At 35.7% G+C, this 15,534-nt stretch overlaps 1 protein-coding gene across 1 annotated transcript; it reads right to left on the bottom strand.

Moving 5' to 3' along the window:
• Positions 1–8,444: 8,444 nt before the first annotated feature.
• Positions 8,445–11,258, bottom strand: LOC114321585 (putative FBD-associated F-box protein At5g53635). The gene is made up of 3 exons (XM_028268759.2): positions 10,240–11,258; positions 9,832–9,972; positions 8,445–9,745 (listed from the first exon to the last, which is right to left on the bottom strand). Exons 1-3 carry the CDS (start codon positions 11,173–11,175, stop codon positions 9,035–9,037), a joined length of 1,788 nt encoding a protein of 595 aa, XP_028124560.2. The 5' UTR covers positions 11,176–11,258; the 3' UTR covers positions 8,445–9,034.
• Positions 11,259–15,534: the final 4,276 nt, after the last annotated feature.

Genomic DNA, 15,534 nt, shown 5'->3' with positions numbered 1-15,534 from the left:
TCAAAAATCAAGGCTAAATTGGGCAATTAAAGGTGATAGAAATACGAAGTTTTTCCACATTATGGCCTGTAGTAGAAAGACCATGAATACCTTATGCTCCATTTTGATCAATGGTTCTGTTGTAGAGGATCCCCAAGATGTTAGTGCTGCTATACAAAATCATTTCTTCACTCTCTTTTCAAACTCTTGGTGTAGAAGGCTATGGTTGTTAGGTCCTTTTAAAACCATTAGAGAAGATCAAAGTGTAGATTTGTTGGAATCACCTTTTTCAGAACCTGAAGTGAAGGTAGTAATTAGGAATTGCGAGGGTAATAAGGCTCCTGGCCTAGATGGATTTAATCTTAACATGTTTCAGAAATGTTGGAATATTATCAAGGGGGATGTTCTTCAATTTATGAATGAATTTCACCAGAATGGGAAGTTGGTTCGAGGTATTAACAGCTCTTTTATAGCTTTGATCCCAAAAAATGAAAATCCATCCAGCCTTGGAGAATATAGGCCCATCAGCCTTATTGGTTCCTTGTATAAGATCCTTGCTAAGGTACTTTCCAATAGAATGGAGACAGTCATGCCTAGAATAATCAGTGATACACAGTCTGCCTTTATGGGGGAAGAAATATTCTGGATGGGATATTGATTGCAAATGAGGTTGTTGATGGGTGGAAGAAGGACAGAAAAAAGGGGATAATACTGAAGCTTGATTTTGAAAAAGCACACGACTCAGTAAATTGGGGGTTTTTAGTCTCAATGCTATCCAATTTTGGATTTGGTGCTAAGTGGGTGAGCTGGATAAAAGAATGTGTAACTTCAGCAAATATTTCTATTTTGGTGAATGGTTCTCCAACTTCTGAGTTCAGACCACAGAGAGGGCTCAGACAAGGAGACCCATTATCACTTTTTCTATTTAATATAGTGGTGGAAGGGCTTAACATTTTATTGAGTAGGGTAAAACAGCTAGGCTTGATTAAGAGTGCATTAGTGGGTTCTGACCTGAGAATCACGCACTTGCAATTTGCAGATGATACTATACTGTTCTGTGAAGCTGAATGGGATGAGGTTTTAAACATTAAAAGAATATTGAGAAGCTTTAAAATTATGTCGGGCCTGCAAGTCAATTACCATAAGAGTGTGGCGTGTGGGATGGGTATTCATTCAAATATCTGTTATGAATTTGCTTCCAAATTACACTGCCTTTATCAAACACTACCTCTAAAATACTTGGGAATGCCTTTAGGGGCCAGTCCTAGTAGAAAGAAAACTTGGCAGCCTGTGATAGAAAAGATTAAATTAAAGCTTGCCTCATGGAAAAGAAGATTCCTTTCATTTGCAGGTAGACTAACACTAATAAAAGCTGTGTTGTCTAGTTTGCCGATATATTATCTTTCTCTGTTTAGGATGCCATCAGGAGTAGCAAAGGACATTGCTAAAATCCAAGCAACTTTTCTTTGGGGAGGTTCGGATCTTAGAAGAAAAATTCATTTGGTTAAATGGGGTGATGTCCCTTAACAAAACTCAAGGAGGGTTAGGTGTGAAAAGAATAGATTTGATGAATCTTTGTTTACTTTTAAAGTGGTGGTGGAGGTTTGGGGCAGAAGAGAAATCCCTTTGGAAGGATGTGATTTGTAAAAAGTACTATGTGTCTATTGATTGTGGTCACCTGAAATTGTAAGAGGTGGAAAGATGTCCAAAATATGGAAAGATATTGTGGAAATTGTGTTATCTAAACTTGAAATGCTAGGTTTCTTTCATTCAAACTCTACAATTGTTCTTGAGGATGGTCGGAGGACAAGGTTTTGGCTTGATAGCTGGGCAGGATTGGATTGCTTGAAGGATGTGTTTCCTAGACTTTTCTTATTGGCAATGATCAAAACTGAATCTGTGTTTTTGGTGAGAAATAGAGTTGGTCAAGATGATTGGAACTCATTGTTTAGAAAGAGTTTGTTTGAGTGGGAAATGGAGGAGCTAGATAGATTGAAGAGACTGTTGTGTACTGTTCCGGAATTGAGGGTTAATGCAACGGATAATCTGAAATGGAATACGGATTCCTCAGGAGTGTTCACTATCTCATCAGCATACCATTGGTGCGAATCCTCATTTGGGCCTACTTACAGGTTGTTAGAGTGTATTTGGAAGAATGTGGTCCCCCCAAAAGTTCAATTCTTTGGCTGGCTTGCTTGGAAGAGAAGGATTAAGACATCTAATTATCTTCAAATGAAGGAGATTTTGGATAATCATTCTAATTTTTGTTGTGTATTCTGCAATAAGGAAGAGGAAACAGACAATCATGTACTCTTGCATTGCCATTTTGTTTGGTTAGTTTGGTCCAAAATTATGAATTGGTGGGGTATGCAATGGGTGACATCAAAATCATGAGCTGCTACATTGGTGGTCAGGAACAAAGTTGAAGAAATTAGAGAAGAAGATTTGGAGAATCATTCCGTTTGCGGTGCTCTAGTCGATATGGAAATTAAGAAATGATTGTATTTTTAACAATGCCCAACCTAGCTTGGAGGAGCTCTGTGATTTGGTCAAAGTGAGAATTGCACTATGGATCAAAGCATCATGCTCAGGATTGGTATTCTCAATGAATGATATTATCTTTAATATCCATCAAGTCAGAATTTGTTCCAGGTGAGAGGCTGTTTGGTATGGTTACTGATTGTCTGATATTGCTGCTGTGTGGTACATGGTTTTGGGGATGCTGTAGTGGTGTATGGTTGTCTGAGATTCTACCTGCTTTTTGGGGATGCTGTAGTGGTGAATGTCTTGTGCAGATCCTTGGAACTGAGGCCTGCTCTGTTGATGAAGTTTTATATCAGTCATGGAGGTTGATTGTGTGGGATCAAGTCTGGTGGCATGCAATTGATGCTTGCTTAAATATGATGATGATGTTGTTGTTTTGTGGTAAAGGATTGTGCCTAAGGTTAGGTTTTGTTTACAAGGTTGATGGCTAGGTGAGACTTGGGATGAGATGATGTTTTGGGCAGATAGAACTTAAGTGTACTGATGTTTTGGCCAGAAAGATCTGACAGCTGGCACTACAAGAAAAAACACTTTTGGTGACCACCTATTTTTTTTGGTCGCAAATAGTCCACTTTCTGCGACAAAAATTTAACTTTTGGCGACCACAATTTTTTGGTAGCGGAAAATCACCTTTTGGCGACCAAAAAATAAAGTTGGTCGCGGAAAGTATACTATTGGCGACCAAAGGCTTTTTTGGTCGCGGAAGATCACCTTTTGGCGACCAAAAAAAAAGTTGGTCACGGAAAGTATACCCTTTGGCGACCAAAAAAAAAAGTTGGTCGCAGAAAGTATACTATTGGCGACCAAAGGCTTTTTTGGTCGCGGAAGATTACCCTTTGGCGACCAAAAAAAAAAGTTGGTCGCGGAAAGTATGCTATTGGCGACCAAAAGCTTTTTTGGTCGCGGAAGATCACCTTTTGGCGACCAAAAAAACAGTTGGTCGCGGAAAATATACTATTGGCGACCAGAGGCTTTTTTTGTCGAGGAAGATTACCCTTTGGCGACCAAAAAAAAAAGTTGGTCGTGGAAAGTTATGGCGGGATAAATTTAAAAAAAAATGATACTATAGTAATTACATGCTATTTTTCTATTTAGGCATTAAAAGTTTTATAAAATAATATATAACCCAATTTTTATGGGTTATATATTTTTTTTGCCAAATATGAACAAAAAGTATGTTATTTGCAGAGTGGATTGGGTGCATGGTGACTCCTTGGTCAGGAGTTCAAGTCCGAGGGAGCATAAAAGAATTATTTTTTTTTTGGTCAAGGCACTGACTTTTGGCGACCAACTTATCTTTGGTCGCTAAAAGTTTACTTTTGGCTAATATGAATTGGACTTTCCGCGACCAAAAAAGTTGGTCGCGAATGGTCACTTTTAGCGACCAAAGGCTTTTTTGGTCGCAGAAAACTATCTGTGACGAGGCTTTAGCGACCAACTCGCGACCAACATATTTTGGTCGGGAAAAGGTTTTAGCGACCAAATATGGAACTTTTCGCGACCAAAATGTTGGTCACGGAAAGTATTTTTTCTTGTAGTGTGGTGATGCATTGTATTGAGCGTGTCAAGGTGTTATGTCATGCTGTAGACTACTGCTACTGTTTCAGAGTATTGCTTCAGAGATGCTATTGCTCCAGAGTTGTTTTTAGGTGTAGATTGCTGCTATGGGGTGATAGGTTGCTGCTGTAGATTGCTGCAGTTCTATGGGATGCTCTGGTTGGAATCTCAATGCAACAAGGGTCTCTTTGGTGTCCAACATCTCAATGCAACAGGGGCTTCTTTGGTGTCCAGGATCAGAGGTCTGATAGGTTGTGGAATTGATGGTTGCTGATTTGCAGTGCAGTAGCAATGTATGTGTTGGAAATGGTTATAAAATTCTGGATAAAACCAGAATTTTTTACTAAGTTCGGTCTATTTTTTAGGTGGGCCCCGAGTGTCGATTTACTCGGGTCAAAGTGGTAACGCATTCTATGCCGCGTTGTGATTCACGTGGTATATTTGGTTGCTCAAAACCATTACAGAGTGAATGGGAAATTGAAGCCAAATTGTGTTCCATGGAAATGGAGTTTTGGTGGAAATTCCTTAAGGTTGTAAATTGGCTTGTCCCACATTGATTTGGTGGGAAGTTTTGAAAGGGTTTATAAGGCTTAGGGTGAGATACTTGGGGTGTGCCCCAAGGGGTACCCAAGTGTTTTAGAGGGAGAGGTTATGGGCAAAATGGGCTAGACCCATTGGACCCAAAAATCATCACACGCGCGCGCCGCCGTCCGGCCGGTCGGGCGGGCTGGGCTTGGGCGCGGGTGCGTGGTGTGTGGTTGGGTTGGGCTTCTAATCTTTTTGGGCCAAAAACATTTGAATTTAAATTGGTTTGATTTTTTGTTCATCCAAACAGGGCCCTTCCCGTTTTCAAACAGAAATAAACTGTTTTGGAATTAGTGCACACCCAAACAGGGCCCTTCCCGTAATTGCTATCTGTTTGAATTGTTGAATCTGTTTGAAATTCAAAACCCAACAGGTATCATACCTGTTCAATTCAAAACCAAGAGCCACATACCTGTTCAATCCAAATCCTAGAGCCACCTTCACATCTATAAATAGGACCACCCTCATTTGATGTTTTCCATTCAGAAATTTCGTATTTCACTTCTGCTATTTATATTCTTCATCTTGCTGCATTTTATTTCCGAAAGAAAGAGTGTAAACACTTAGTGTGTTCGTAAGGCAAACAATTAGTAGTGCTGCTATTGTTTGTGGTAGATCATTTCATCCTGGGAGATAGACGTCCGAATTCTGAAAGCACCGTGGAGAGGACGAATCTGTCTTAAGGACACAGTGTTAAACACTGGACTTGATCAGAAAATAATTCGAAGAAATTAAATCAAGTAATTTATTTAATTTATTTTCAGTGTTGTTTTTATTTATTTAAATCAGATTTTAATTTTGTTTTTGTAACAAAATAAAATCTGTTTTTATTTATTTATTTTTATTTCGAGTTTGATTTTTGCAATCAAACAAATTCTCTCATTTTCTTTATTTCTTTAAATTCTATTTGTTGTTGTGTACACAATAGAATTAAATCTTTTAAATACAGTGAAGATTGGATAACAGTATGTTGATTGATGGTTGCTGATGGTTAATGCCAGTTGAACTGCTATTATACTGATCTAATGCCCCAGTAGAGGGGTTTTTTTGAACTGCGATTATGCTAATCTGGTGCTGGTTTTGATGTCTATTCTTGTACACATTGGGACAGTCAATGGGACACAAGGAAATTGAATTGTTGATCTGGTGCTGGTGCTGGTGCTAGTCTGCTATGTTGGTGCTCTTGTTCTATTTTTTGTTCTCTCTTTTGTTGGTTGCTTTGATTGGTTTCTCACCAATCTTGGGTCAAGTGCTAGCAAATGATTTTGCTGCCTTTGCAGTGCCAACCTAGTTGGGATTGTAGAGGCTAGCTTTGATGCTTAGTGCACTTCTTGTTTTGTTGATGTATTTTTGCATGTATTTTTCTTTTCTCATCAATAAAACTTTATTTTGCCGATCAAAAAAAAAAAAATTTGACTGCCTAGATTCACCATAGAAAAATAGAAAATAGAAAATCAAATTTTGTTTCATTTCACTATTTATTATAAATTTATGGCAACTTAATCAATATTGGAGAGTCTAAAAGAAAATTTTATTAATTGTGTTTGAATTTTGGAACTAGAAAAGAATTAGTGGAGAGGGGGGGGAAAAACAAATAAATATATTTCTTCCACAATTCCATTTATGCCTAAAATCCAACATCTAAGCACAACATTAACATAATCTTAAATAGGTAATTGAAAGTTATAATATATGTATGGACTAAGTAATACTTGTTAGTAACGAGGCATTTGGGCCTAGTGATTATGTAATATTCTTTGTAGCGTGAGATCTCGGGTTTCATATCTTGGGTCCAACTCCTATAGAGAAAAGTTTAATATCCTTTGTAGTGATTTATTTCTTCTTCATTATTGAGGTTGTATGAATCTAATATTAGTTGTTAAGCTTAGGCTTAGTAGGCTTGGTAATTAGTTTGTTGAATTTCTAACTATTGTGAACTAATAATTTATTTGATGATGTAATATTTTTCATATAACAAAAGGTCTTTGGTTATACCTTTACCATAGCATGAGCTTAACTTTTAATCTCTTACACTCTATTTGGAAAAAAGACTATATAATAAAACATAAAGTATAATTAGTTTTAAAAAACATTGTGAATATTATCACTCAATTAGAAACTCATTTTCGTTGTATATGATCTTCTAATAGTTTGATTTATAGTTTTTTGTTATATCATTCTAACATGTCTCTTTTATTTATTTGATCAAATACAAATATAAAAGAACAAAAACGTGAGGTCTCTTTCTTTTTTTTCTTTTTAAAGTTATGATTTGAAGATATGAAGCCTGATCAAATTTATTTTTAAACCTAGATAAATATAACACACACACACACATATATATTTCTTTCATTACTTATGAAACATGAGTAATTTAACAAATATATATATACCACAAAACTCATACAAATTTTTTTCCTCTTAATTTTTTTATACCCTAAACGTACCTAATATTTACTCAAATCATATCTCAACCCGAATAGTACTTTTTTATTTATACAAATGTGAAGTTAATTTCGTTACACTTTTTTATGCGGAACATGATTTTTTAAAATTTAGCTTTGGTTTATAAGTTATTTTATATAATGCCATTTTATTTATTTTTATTTATACCTTATTTTTTAAATTAAATGTAAATTATAAGTTGAATCTTAACCAATTAAACCATTTAACTAATTTTTGCATCACTCCGAAGTAAAAATAAATAAATTTTTATAAGCATATCCAAGTGTACCGTATCTTACTCTTTTTTAGATTTTATGGGAGCTTCCATTATGTATTTAAAATTGTGGTCTATACAAAGAAGATCCAATCCTTCAGCACAATTGCTTTCACATTATAAAAGTTCATTTTAAATTAACGCATAGAGAATTTCATGCAACAGTTCCAAGGAATTCCATAGTTCTCGCAACAATACTTGTGGAAATAGAACACATCATTAGAATGTCTAACCCATTGGCTGAATGGAGTAGAACACTGTGAGTTCAACACAGACTAAAAATTGCATAACGCAATGTTATGGGTGTCTAAGAGAAACTTCAATGGTGAGCAATTTGAGCTATTCAAACTGCATAACTCAGGTTATTCAATTGCACATGTCTCACAATCCCACAAAAAAAAAAAATTTAAAAAATGTCAAATTGTAACTTCAACTAAACCTACCTAAACAATCACTAACATGGAAACCCATACAGGCAGGGTATATGAAGTTGCACTAGAAAAATTTTAAAAGGAAAAGCTAATAAATAGTAAAACACAACCTACAACACAAGCACAATTGCAGCACAAAAATGACAGAAAACATCGCAATAGAATGGGAGAGCATTCACAAGCAAACTTCGCTTCTATATCATTCCATAGTTCTTGCAACAATACTTGTGGAAATAGAACACATCATTAGAATATCTAATCCACTGGCTGAATGGAGTAAAACATTGTTGAGTTCAACACAGACCAAAATATGCATAACCCAATGTTATGGGTGAAAAAGGTGAGCAATTTGAGTTATTCAAACTGCTTTAATCAGGTTATTCAAATGCACATGTCTCAGAATCCCACAAAAATAAAAAATAAAAATAAAAAAGTTGTCAAATTGTAACTACAACAACTAAACCTACCTAAACAATCACTCAGGAACCCCATACAGCCAGGGTATGTGAAGTTGCAGTAGAAAAATGTAAAAGGAAAAGGTAATAAATAGAAAACCCAACCTACAACGCAAGCACAATTGCAGCACAAAATGACAGAAAACCTGGCAATAGAATGGGAGAGCATTCACAAGCAAATTTCACTTCTATATCATTCGTTCTTGAGGTGTGGCAGATATCATAGTTTTCTATTATCCATGTCCAGCCGCTTTAATTACTCATTTAAAATAATTGTGATCTAAATTAGAAGATCCAATCCTTCAACACAACTGCTTTCACATTATAAAATTTAATTTTAAATTAATGGATAGGGAATTTCATGGAACAATTCCAAGGAATTCCAGGTTACCAAATACTCAATTTAACATGTCTCAGAACCACTGGGGAACATTAGTAGTCTCTTTAATATTTTCACCTCGGTGGAAGTTCAATTCCGATGCCAAATTTCCATCTTATTGAAAACATTTAATCAATTGCACTTCATGTTCCACTCCTTCGAAGCCATGTACTTCAATTACTTTTAGGTGTGACATTAAACGGTGAGGCACAAATGCATCCCCCTTAAGTCCACTTCTTCCTCCTAATCCAACATTGATTTGACTAGGTCGGTGGCATTTGTCATCGATTTTGTAGATCTTGTTGAGAGCTTTTTGGAAAATATATCTTCTATTTTTTCTTCAACTTAGAGCCAGAACAAACTCAACAGACAGGCCCATTGCGCCTTAATGGGCTTTTCGATGGTCTCGTGTTGTCATGTACTTCTCTGCTATACATACTGCATCATTATCCCCACGGCTGAGAGAATCTACCCTTGAATTTGTATGCTCTTCATCAAAACTGTCTTCGTAGTATGGAATGAGATGTTCGACATCGAACACATTGGAAGTACGGATGTGACTAGGAAGCTTCAACCTATAGGCATTTTGGTGGATTCTCTCCACAACCTGTAATGGTCCAATTTTTCGAGCTGCCAACTTGTTGTACTTGCTTGTTGAGAACTTATCTTCGGTGAGGACAGCCCAAACAAAATCATCGACCTCAAATTCCTCAAAACGGCTCTTCTTGTTAGCTTCATGCTTGTACTTAGTTGTGACATCTAACACATTATGTGGTGTGAATTTTTGAATTTCTTGAAGATTGGCAATTAAATCTCTGGCTTCAATTTCACATGTCTTAGAACCCCGAGGGAACATTAGTAGTCTCTTTAACACTTCCACCTTGACAGAAACTAAATTTTGATTCCTAATGACCATCTTATTCAATACCTTTGCATTCTTAAGAAAATATTCAACCAATAACAAATCACTTTCCAATCCTTCGAAGTTATCTACTTCAATTACTTTCAAGTGTGATAGCAAACATCGAGGCCATTGAATCTCATAGAACTCTTCTTCTTCCTCATGATAACAGTTGCGATAAACTGCTTGATGATCCTAGACAAAGATTGAAAAAACAATTTCAAAAATAAGAATTGAACTAAATAATTTTACATTGCACTGAAAATTACATTTAATCTCACCATTATTAGCTTTAAAGATTCTAGATTAGGCATCTTTGCAAGTAAGTCCAGCAATAGCTTTGACAAATAAACAACACCCAATTCCAAACGAGTCAAATTACCAAGAGTAAGTTGATCATTATCTTCAGCATAGCCAAGAACCTTCACAACCAATGGAAATTATTATATATACTAGTAAATTTTATGAAAAATTATGTAAAAGTAGCACAACTAACAAAAATGTATACCACTTTACAAACCAAAAAAAAAAAAAAAAAAAAAAGTTTAAACAGAATGATTCTAAGTTTCTATTTTGTCAATTTAAACTAAAAAGTTCATTAACATAATTAGATTTTTAAAGATGTCACTGCAATCAACAATTTTATAAATAAATCGGCAAAATTTATCAAGAAAAAAGAATGAACTTACGCGGAGAGTGGTGGAAGACAAATAGAGGGACCTAACATTTGAGATTCCTCCAAGAAGCTCCAGAACCCGATTATGGCAATCACATTCAGCGATTCTCGGCCAAAAGAACAACCCAACATCAACATGGACTATTGCCAATGAAGACGATACATTGTTTATTGAATAGCAAGCCATAAAATTATCATCAAGAAGAAGATCATAGAGAGCCGGGGCATCAATCACAACCTCATGCCCAAAGCAACAACGCTCATCATACGAATCAGCCTCCAAATACAATCTCAAAACTCTGAGAGATTGTGTGCATATATTAAAAATCACTTCATCGTCCTCGTCCTCGTCCTTATCCAATTCCAAGCGTGCTCGTAAAAATAGAACTTCAAGCACTGGGCAGCTACGAAAGAGGTTCTCCGTCAAGCTATCATCAGGATCGGCAACCCAAATTTTAAGCGATTTGAGATTGGGAAAGCAAATGGAGTCCGGGAGATTAGAAACAATACAAGTGTTAAACCCTAGCGTCAAATCAACAAGCGATTCGCAAGTGAAGAGGCTAAGAGGAAAATTAAGATGCCGAAAAAACAAGCCATGGATGAAATCGATATAAAGATGATGAACACGACGTTTAATCGCAAAAGAGATCCAAGAGTTGAGACGGTTGGGTTTGATATCGAAGATAGAATTACAAGTGAAAGTGAAGGTGTGAATTTGAGGCAAGTCATGGAGGAGGAGTACTCGGTCGATGAAGTTGGAAAATCCATAGGAAGGTGGTGAGTGTAAGTGGAAGGTGAGATTGGGAACACAAGCCCACAGATTTTTCCATCTTGTTGATAGAATGGCTGTTCTTACGGAATACCTGGTTTCGAGGAAAGAGAGAATGTGAATGAGAAGAGTGTTTGATAACTTGCTGATCCGATCTTCTTCACCATCCTTTGTTTCCATGTTCTCTGTTACAAATTAATACACAGTACGGATTAGAGAGAAGAACCCTAGACTGAATTTGTGTTGCGTTGGGTTAATGTATAATGAGAGTCTCTGGACTTGGAGTGCCTTGCAAGAAAAACCTAGGTAGTGGTTGGTAGCGTTTTAAAATTATAATTTGATAGTAGAGTTTTGTTTTCAATTTTTGGATATTTGAGTTTTAGAATTATGATTTGAAAAAGAAAAAATTTGGGTGGTTATGAGTTTTAAATTGAGTTTTAAGTTTTTGATATGACATATGAAATAAGTAAAGTTGTTTGGTTATGAGTTTTGAAAAGAATTTTGAAAACTTAATTCAAAAACTTATAACTCATAACCAAACCCACAATTAAAACTCTATTCAAAATTCATAATCGAATTCTTTTTAAAAGTAATTCAAAAAAATAATTTGTCATTTTCGTTTAAAACAAATAATTTTTATATTTAAAAAATATCAAAAACAAACATATTATTTTTTTCCCAATAACAAGTGGCGATTGACAATTGCAAAAAAAATGTTTGCAAAAAAAATGTAGGACATTTGGGGAAATATCCGAGGGGACGACCCAAATCGCAAATTCAAAAATCAAAAACTCACACACGCCAAACATACATCGGAATGTGTTTTCAAATGTGGCGTTGGAATTAATTTTTGACAACTTCAACCAAATATAGCAATGGAATGTAGTGGTGGAATTATAATTTGAAAGTCATACCAAACAGATCCCTAGATTTTGTGATCAAGTGGTAAAATAATGGGTCAAGGCATTTTATTAATTTTGATCAGTAAGAGCATCTCCAACGCTTAACTTCTTTTTTCATCAAATCTGATGAAAAAAATGACGATTTTTTCAATTTGATACGAGGCGCTCCAACGGTGAGCATCAAAGCAAAATTAGGGAGGTGGTCGACCGGCCGGTTGACCAACCGGTCGACCGGTTTGGACAATTTTTTTTTTTTTTTTTTTTTTACCTGTTTGAACCTTTTTTGACCGGTTTGAACCTAGTTATTTCAAAGGGAACCGGTTGACCGGTTGGTCAACCGGCCGGGCAACCGATGTATCTCTTTCAACGGTCAGTAACAGTGATTTGGTAAAATCCGGAACTTGTTCTCAGTTTGATACTTTTTTTTGCTGATTTCTCATTTTGATATTCATTTGATGCAACGGTTGGAGCATGGAAAAGTATATTTTTCATCAAAATTTAAATCTGATATCAATTTTGGTTCACCGTTGGAGATGGTCTAAAAAAACTTAAGTATTTGATACAATTGAATTCACAACTGAAGATAATTTATTCTCTTATTTTTAATAATATTTAAAAAAATATATGTCAAAAAAATTTAATTTTTTAATACATCTTGTGGAGACAAATCTAAAAATAAAATTTTAATTTAAAAAACAAAGGACTAAAAATAAGAGAGAAAAAATTCACTTTTTACTTAATTTCCTTTCTGATTTTTTTTAAGTCGTAAAACTTTGTGAAATTTTTAAAAAGCGATAACTCAAACAAAATAAATAAATAAATGAACTCAAAAAAAATATTTAAAAAAAAAAGGTTCTTAAGACCATCTCCAACGGTGAACCAAACCTGGCATCAAATTTAAAATTTGGTGAAAAAGTCACTTTTTTAAACTCCAACGTTTTCACCAAATCGATATCAAATCCAGAATTCAGCAAAAATGGTACCAAACTGAGTGCAGGCGAAGCATTTCACCAAATCACTGTTCCGGACCGTTGGGATGAGACGAACGGGTCGACCATCCGGTTGACCAACCGGTTAACCAACCGGTCGCCCCGGAGAAAGTTCAGACCGTTCACAAAAAGGTTCAAACCAGTCCAAAAAAAAAAAAAAATTTGCCTAGGTGGTCGACCACCCGGTAGACCGGCCGGTTGACCACCCGGTCGACCACCAAAAGTTCAAAAAGTTCAAAAAAAATGTTCAAACCGGTAAAAAAATATATATATATATATATATATTTGCCGTTACCGGTTGACCGGCCGGTCAATCAACCGGTTGCCCAGCGCAAATTTGATGAAACGGATTTGATGTTGAACCGTTGGAGCGCGAAGTATCAAATTAAGGAAATGACCCATTTTTTACTCAGATTTAGTGAAACATTTGGTACACCGTTGGAGATGCTCTAATAAGAACTTGTGGTGGGCAAAAATCACACCACCAGAATGCAACGGCGTTTCAGCGGTTGTTGAATGCCTCTAGACTTGAAATACACTCACAAAGGAATGAAAGCGAGGTTGGGGATTAGCCGAGAGACCCTTCACTACCTAAGTTAGTAAAAAAGTTGACAAAAGAGCAGAATGTTTCAGTAGAAGTCCAGATTGGGTTTGTGTTGGATGTGTGTGTACCTTAGCTCTGGATGCTACCTCTATTTATACTCTACTTCCACCAGTCGTTATGGGCCGTTGCGCCTCCTTCTACTCCTCGCGTTAACCTTTTTTCTGTAGGGATCGTGTACCAGATTGGAGCGATTATTTAATACTGTGTTTGGTTGGGAGATTTGAGGATGGATTTGGAAAGGGAAATAGAAAAGGTACGTGAAATGATAATAAAATATGTCTAAATTTCATATAGTTTCACACACCTTTTCCCTTTTTCTTTCCAAATTTCTCCCTAAATCCTCTAACCAAACACAGCATGTCGGTTGGGCCACGACTTTAGGAACACACCTTGATCCAATCTGCCCCTTCTGGGTACTCGCTTCCATCCTATTTTCCTAGCCCTTGTATGTCTGAACCCCTGGTTCTAGACTCTTGGTCCTTTGGACTTATCATTTCATTAATTTGGGTCTAGTTTTCTGGTTATACCCTTCCGTAGCTCATTTTGTCCTCTCACAGAACCCATCTAAAAAAAATACTTCTTAATAAGAAATACATATCATCGTTTAGTTGGTAGAAATTAAATAATAAATTATAAAAATATATATTTATAATAAAATATAAATATATTTTGTGAGTTTTGTAATTTTAATTAGAGGAGGCTTCCCTCCACGCTCACCCGGCTAGGGACAGAGTATAATCGGCTAAATGTAGTTTTAGTTAATTCCTTGATTCCTTTATAAGTTTTTCTGGTCCAAGTTTTGTGATTTAAGATGCCTATTTTGGGTCTATTCGATAATCTAAAACATTCAAATTTTATTATCTTTTTCAAGCAAAAAATCAAGTTGATTGGATATCAATAACTATATATTTAGATAATTACGATTTATTATTTTTAAAAAACAAATATGATCTAAATATGTGGTTGTCGATATCCGATATATTTGATTTTTTATATGCATAATCTACTCAAGAGGCACTAAAATTTGAACGGATTGGATTATGGAGAGAAGCCTCCTCTATTTTAATTTATCTTATGCTAGAGTTCGCTTGATGATATAGTAGACCACATTTGTCAATATACTAGTTACCCTTTATCTATTTTGTAAATCCTAAAAATTTGTCTACTCGAAATTATGATTTATCTTATGTCATAACTATTAAATGAATTAAATTGGCTTGTAGAGCTAGAGTTAGGATGTTTTGTTTGATAATCTGATTCAGCACTTAAAACTGAATATATTAAGTGATACTCAATTAAATCCGTTTGATATCACTCCAAAATTTAAATCTCTTAAAATGTAAATTGAAAGTTAAAAAAAATCAAGTTATATAAAACTTGCTTAATTCTGACTGAGTTTATAAATACTAAACATAAGTGTCGATATATACTATTATAAATTCACTACCGTTGCTACCACGACCACCACTACTGCTACCAGTACTACCACCACCACCACCATTACCACTACCACTACCACCACCACTATCACCATCATGCCACCACCACCACTATCTTCATCATCATTATCATTGTTATTATAAGTACCATTATCATTTTACTATTGCCATAACCTATGAAGCACGGACACTCCGAAATAGCCCCCGTACGCGTATCAGATACGTATCGGATACGAATACGCGCCCGATACGGCGGGATACGTATCAGATACGGGAAATGAAGTATCCAATTTTTTTTTTAATTTTTGAATTTCGGATACGGCTCAGATACGCGAGGATACGGTAAGGATACGGTCAAGATACGGTATAGATACGGCGGGGCAAAAAAATAATTTAAAAACTTTAAGAAGGGGTCAAATTGTAAAATATGAAAAAAATATAAAATAAAACACAAAAAAGAGAGTTCTTCGTACAACAGCTAGGTCGAACCAAACACAAGAAAAATAATAAACCAAACTCTCTCTTACCTAGGTCGAACAGCAGCCGCGAAGGAGGAGGAGAAGGAGTTCGTCGTCGTCTCGGACAGCAGCTCGCCGATCGTCGAT

This window comes from Camellia sinensis, chromosome 9 (assembly GCF_055761805.1).
Source record: "Camellia sinensis isolate YWXY chromosome 9, ASM5576180v1, whole genome shotgun sequence".
Lineage (NCBI taxonomy): Eukaryota > Viridiplantae > Streptophyta > Magnoliopsida > Ericales > Theaceae > Camellia > Camellia sinensis.
The sequence above is the reverse complement of the archived record's forward strand: the minus strand, read 5'-3'. Positions and strand labels throughout refer to the sequence as shown.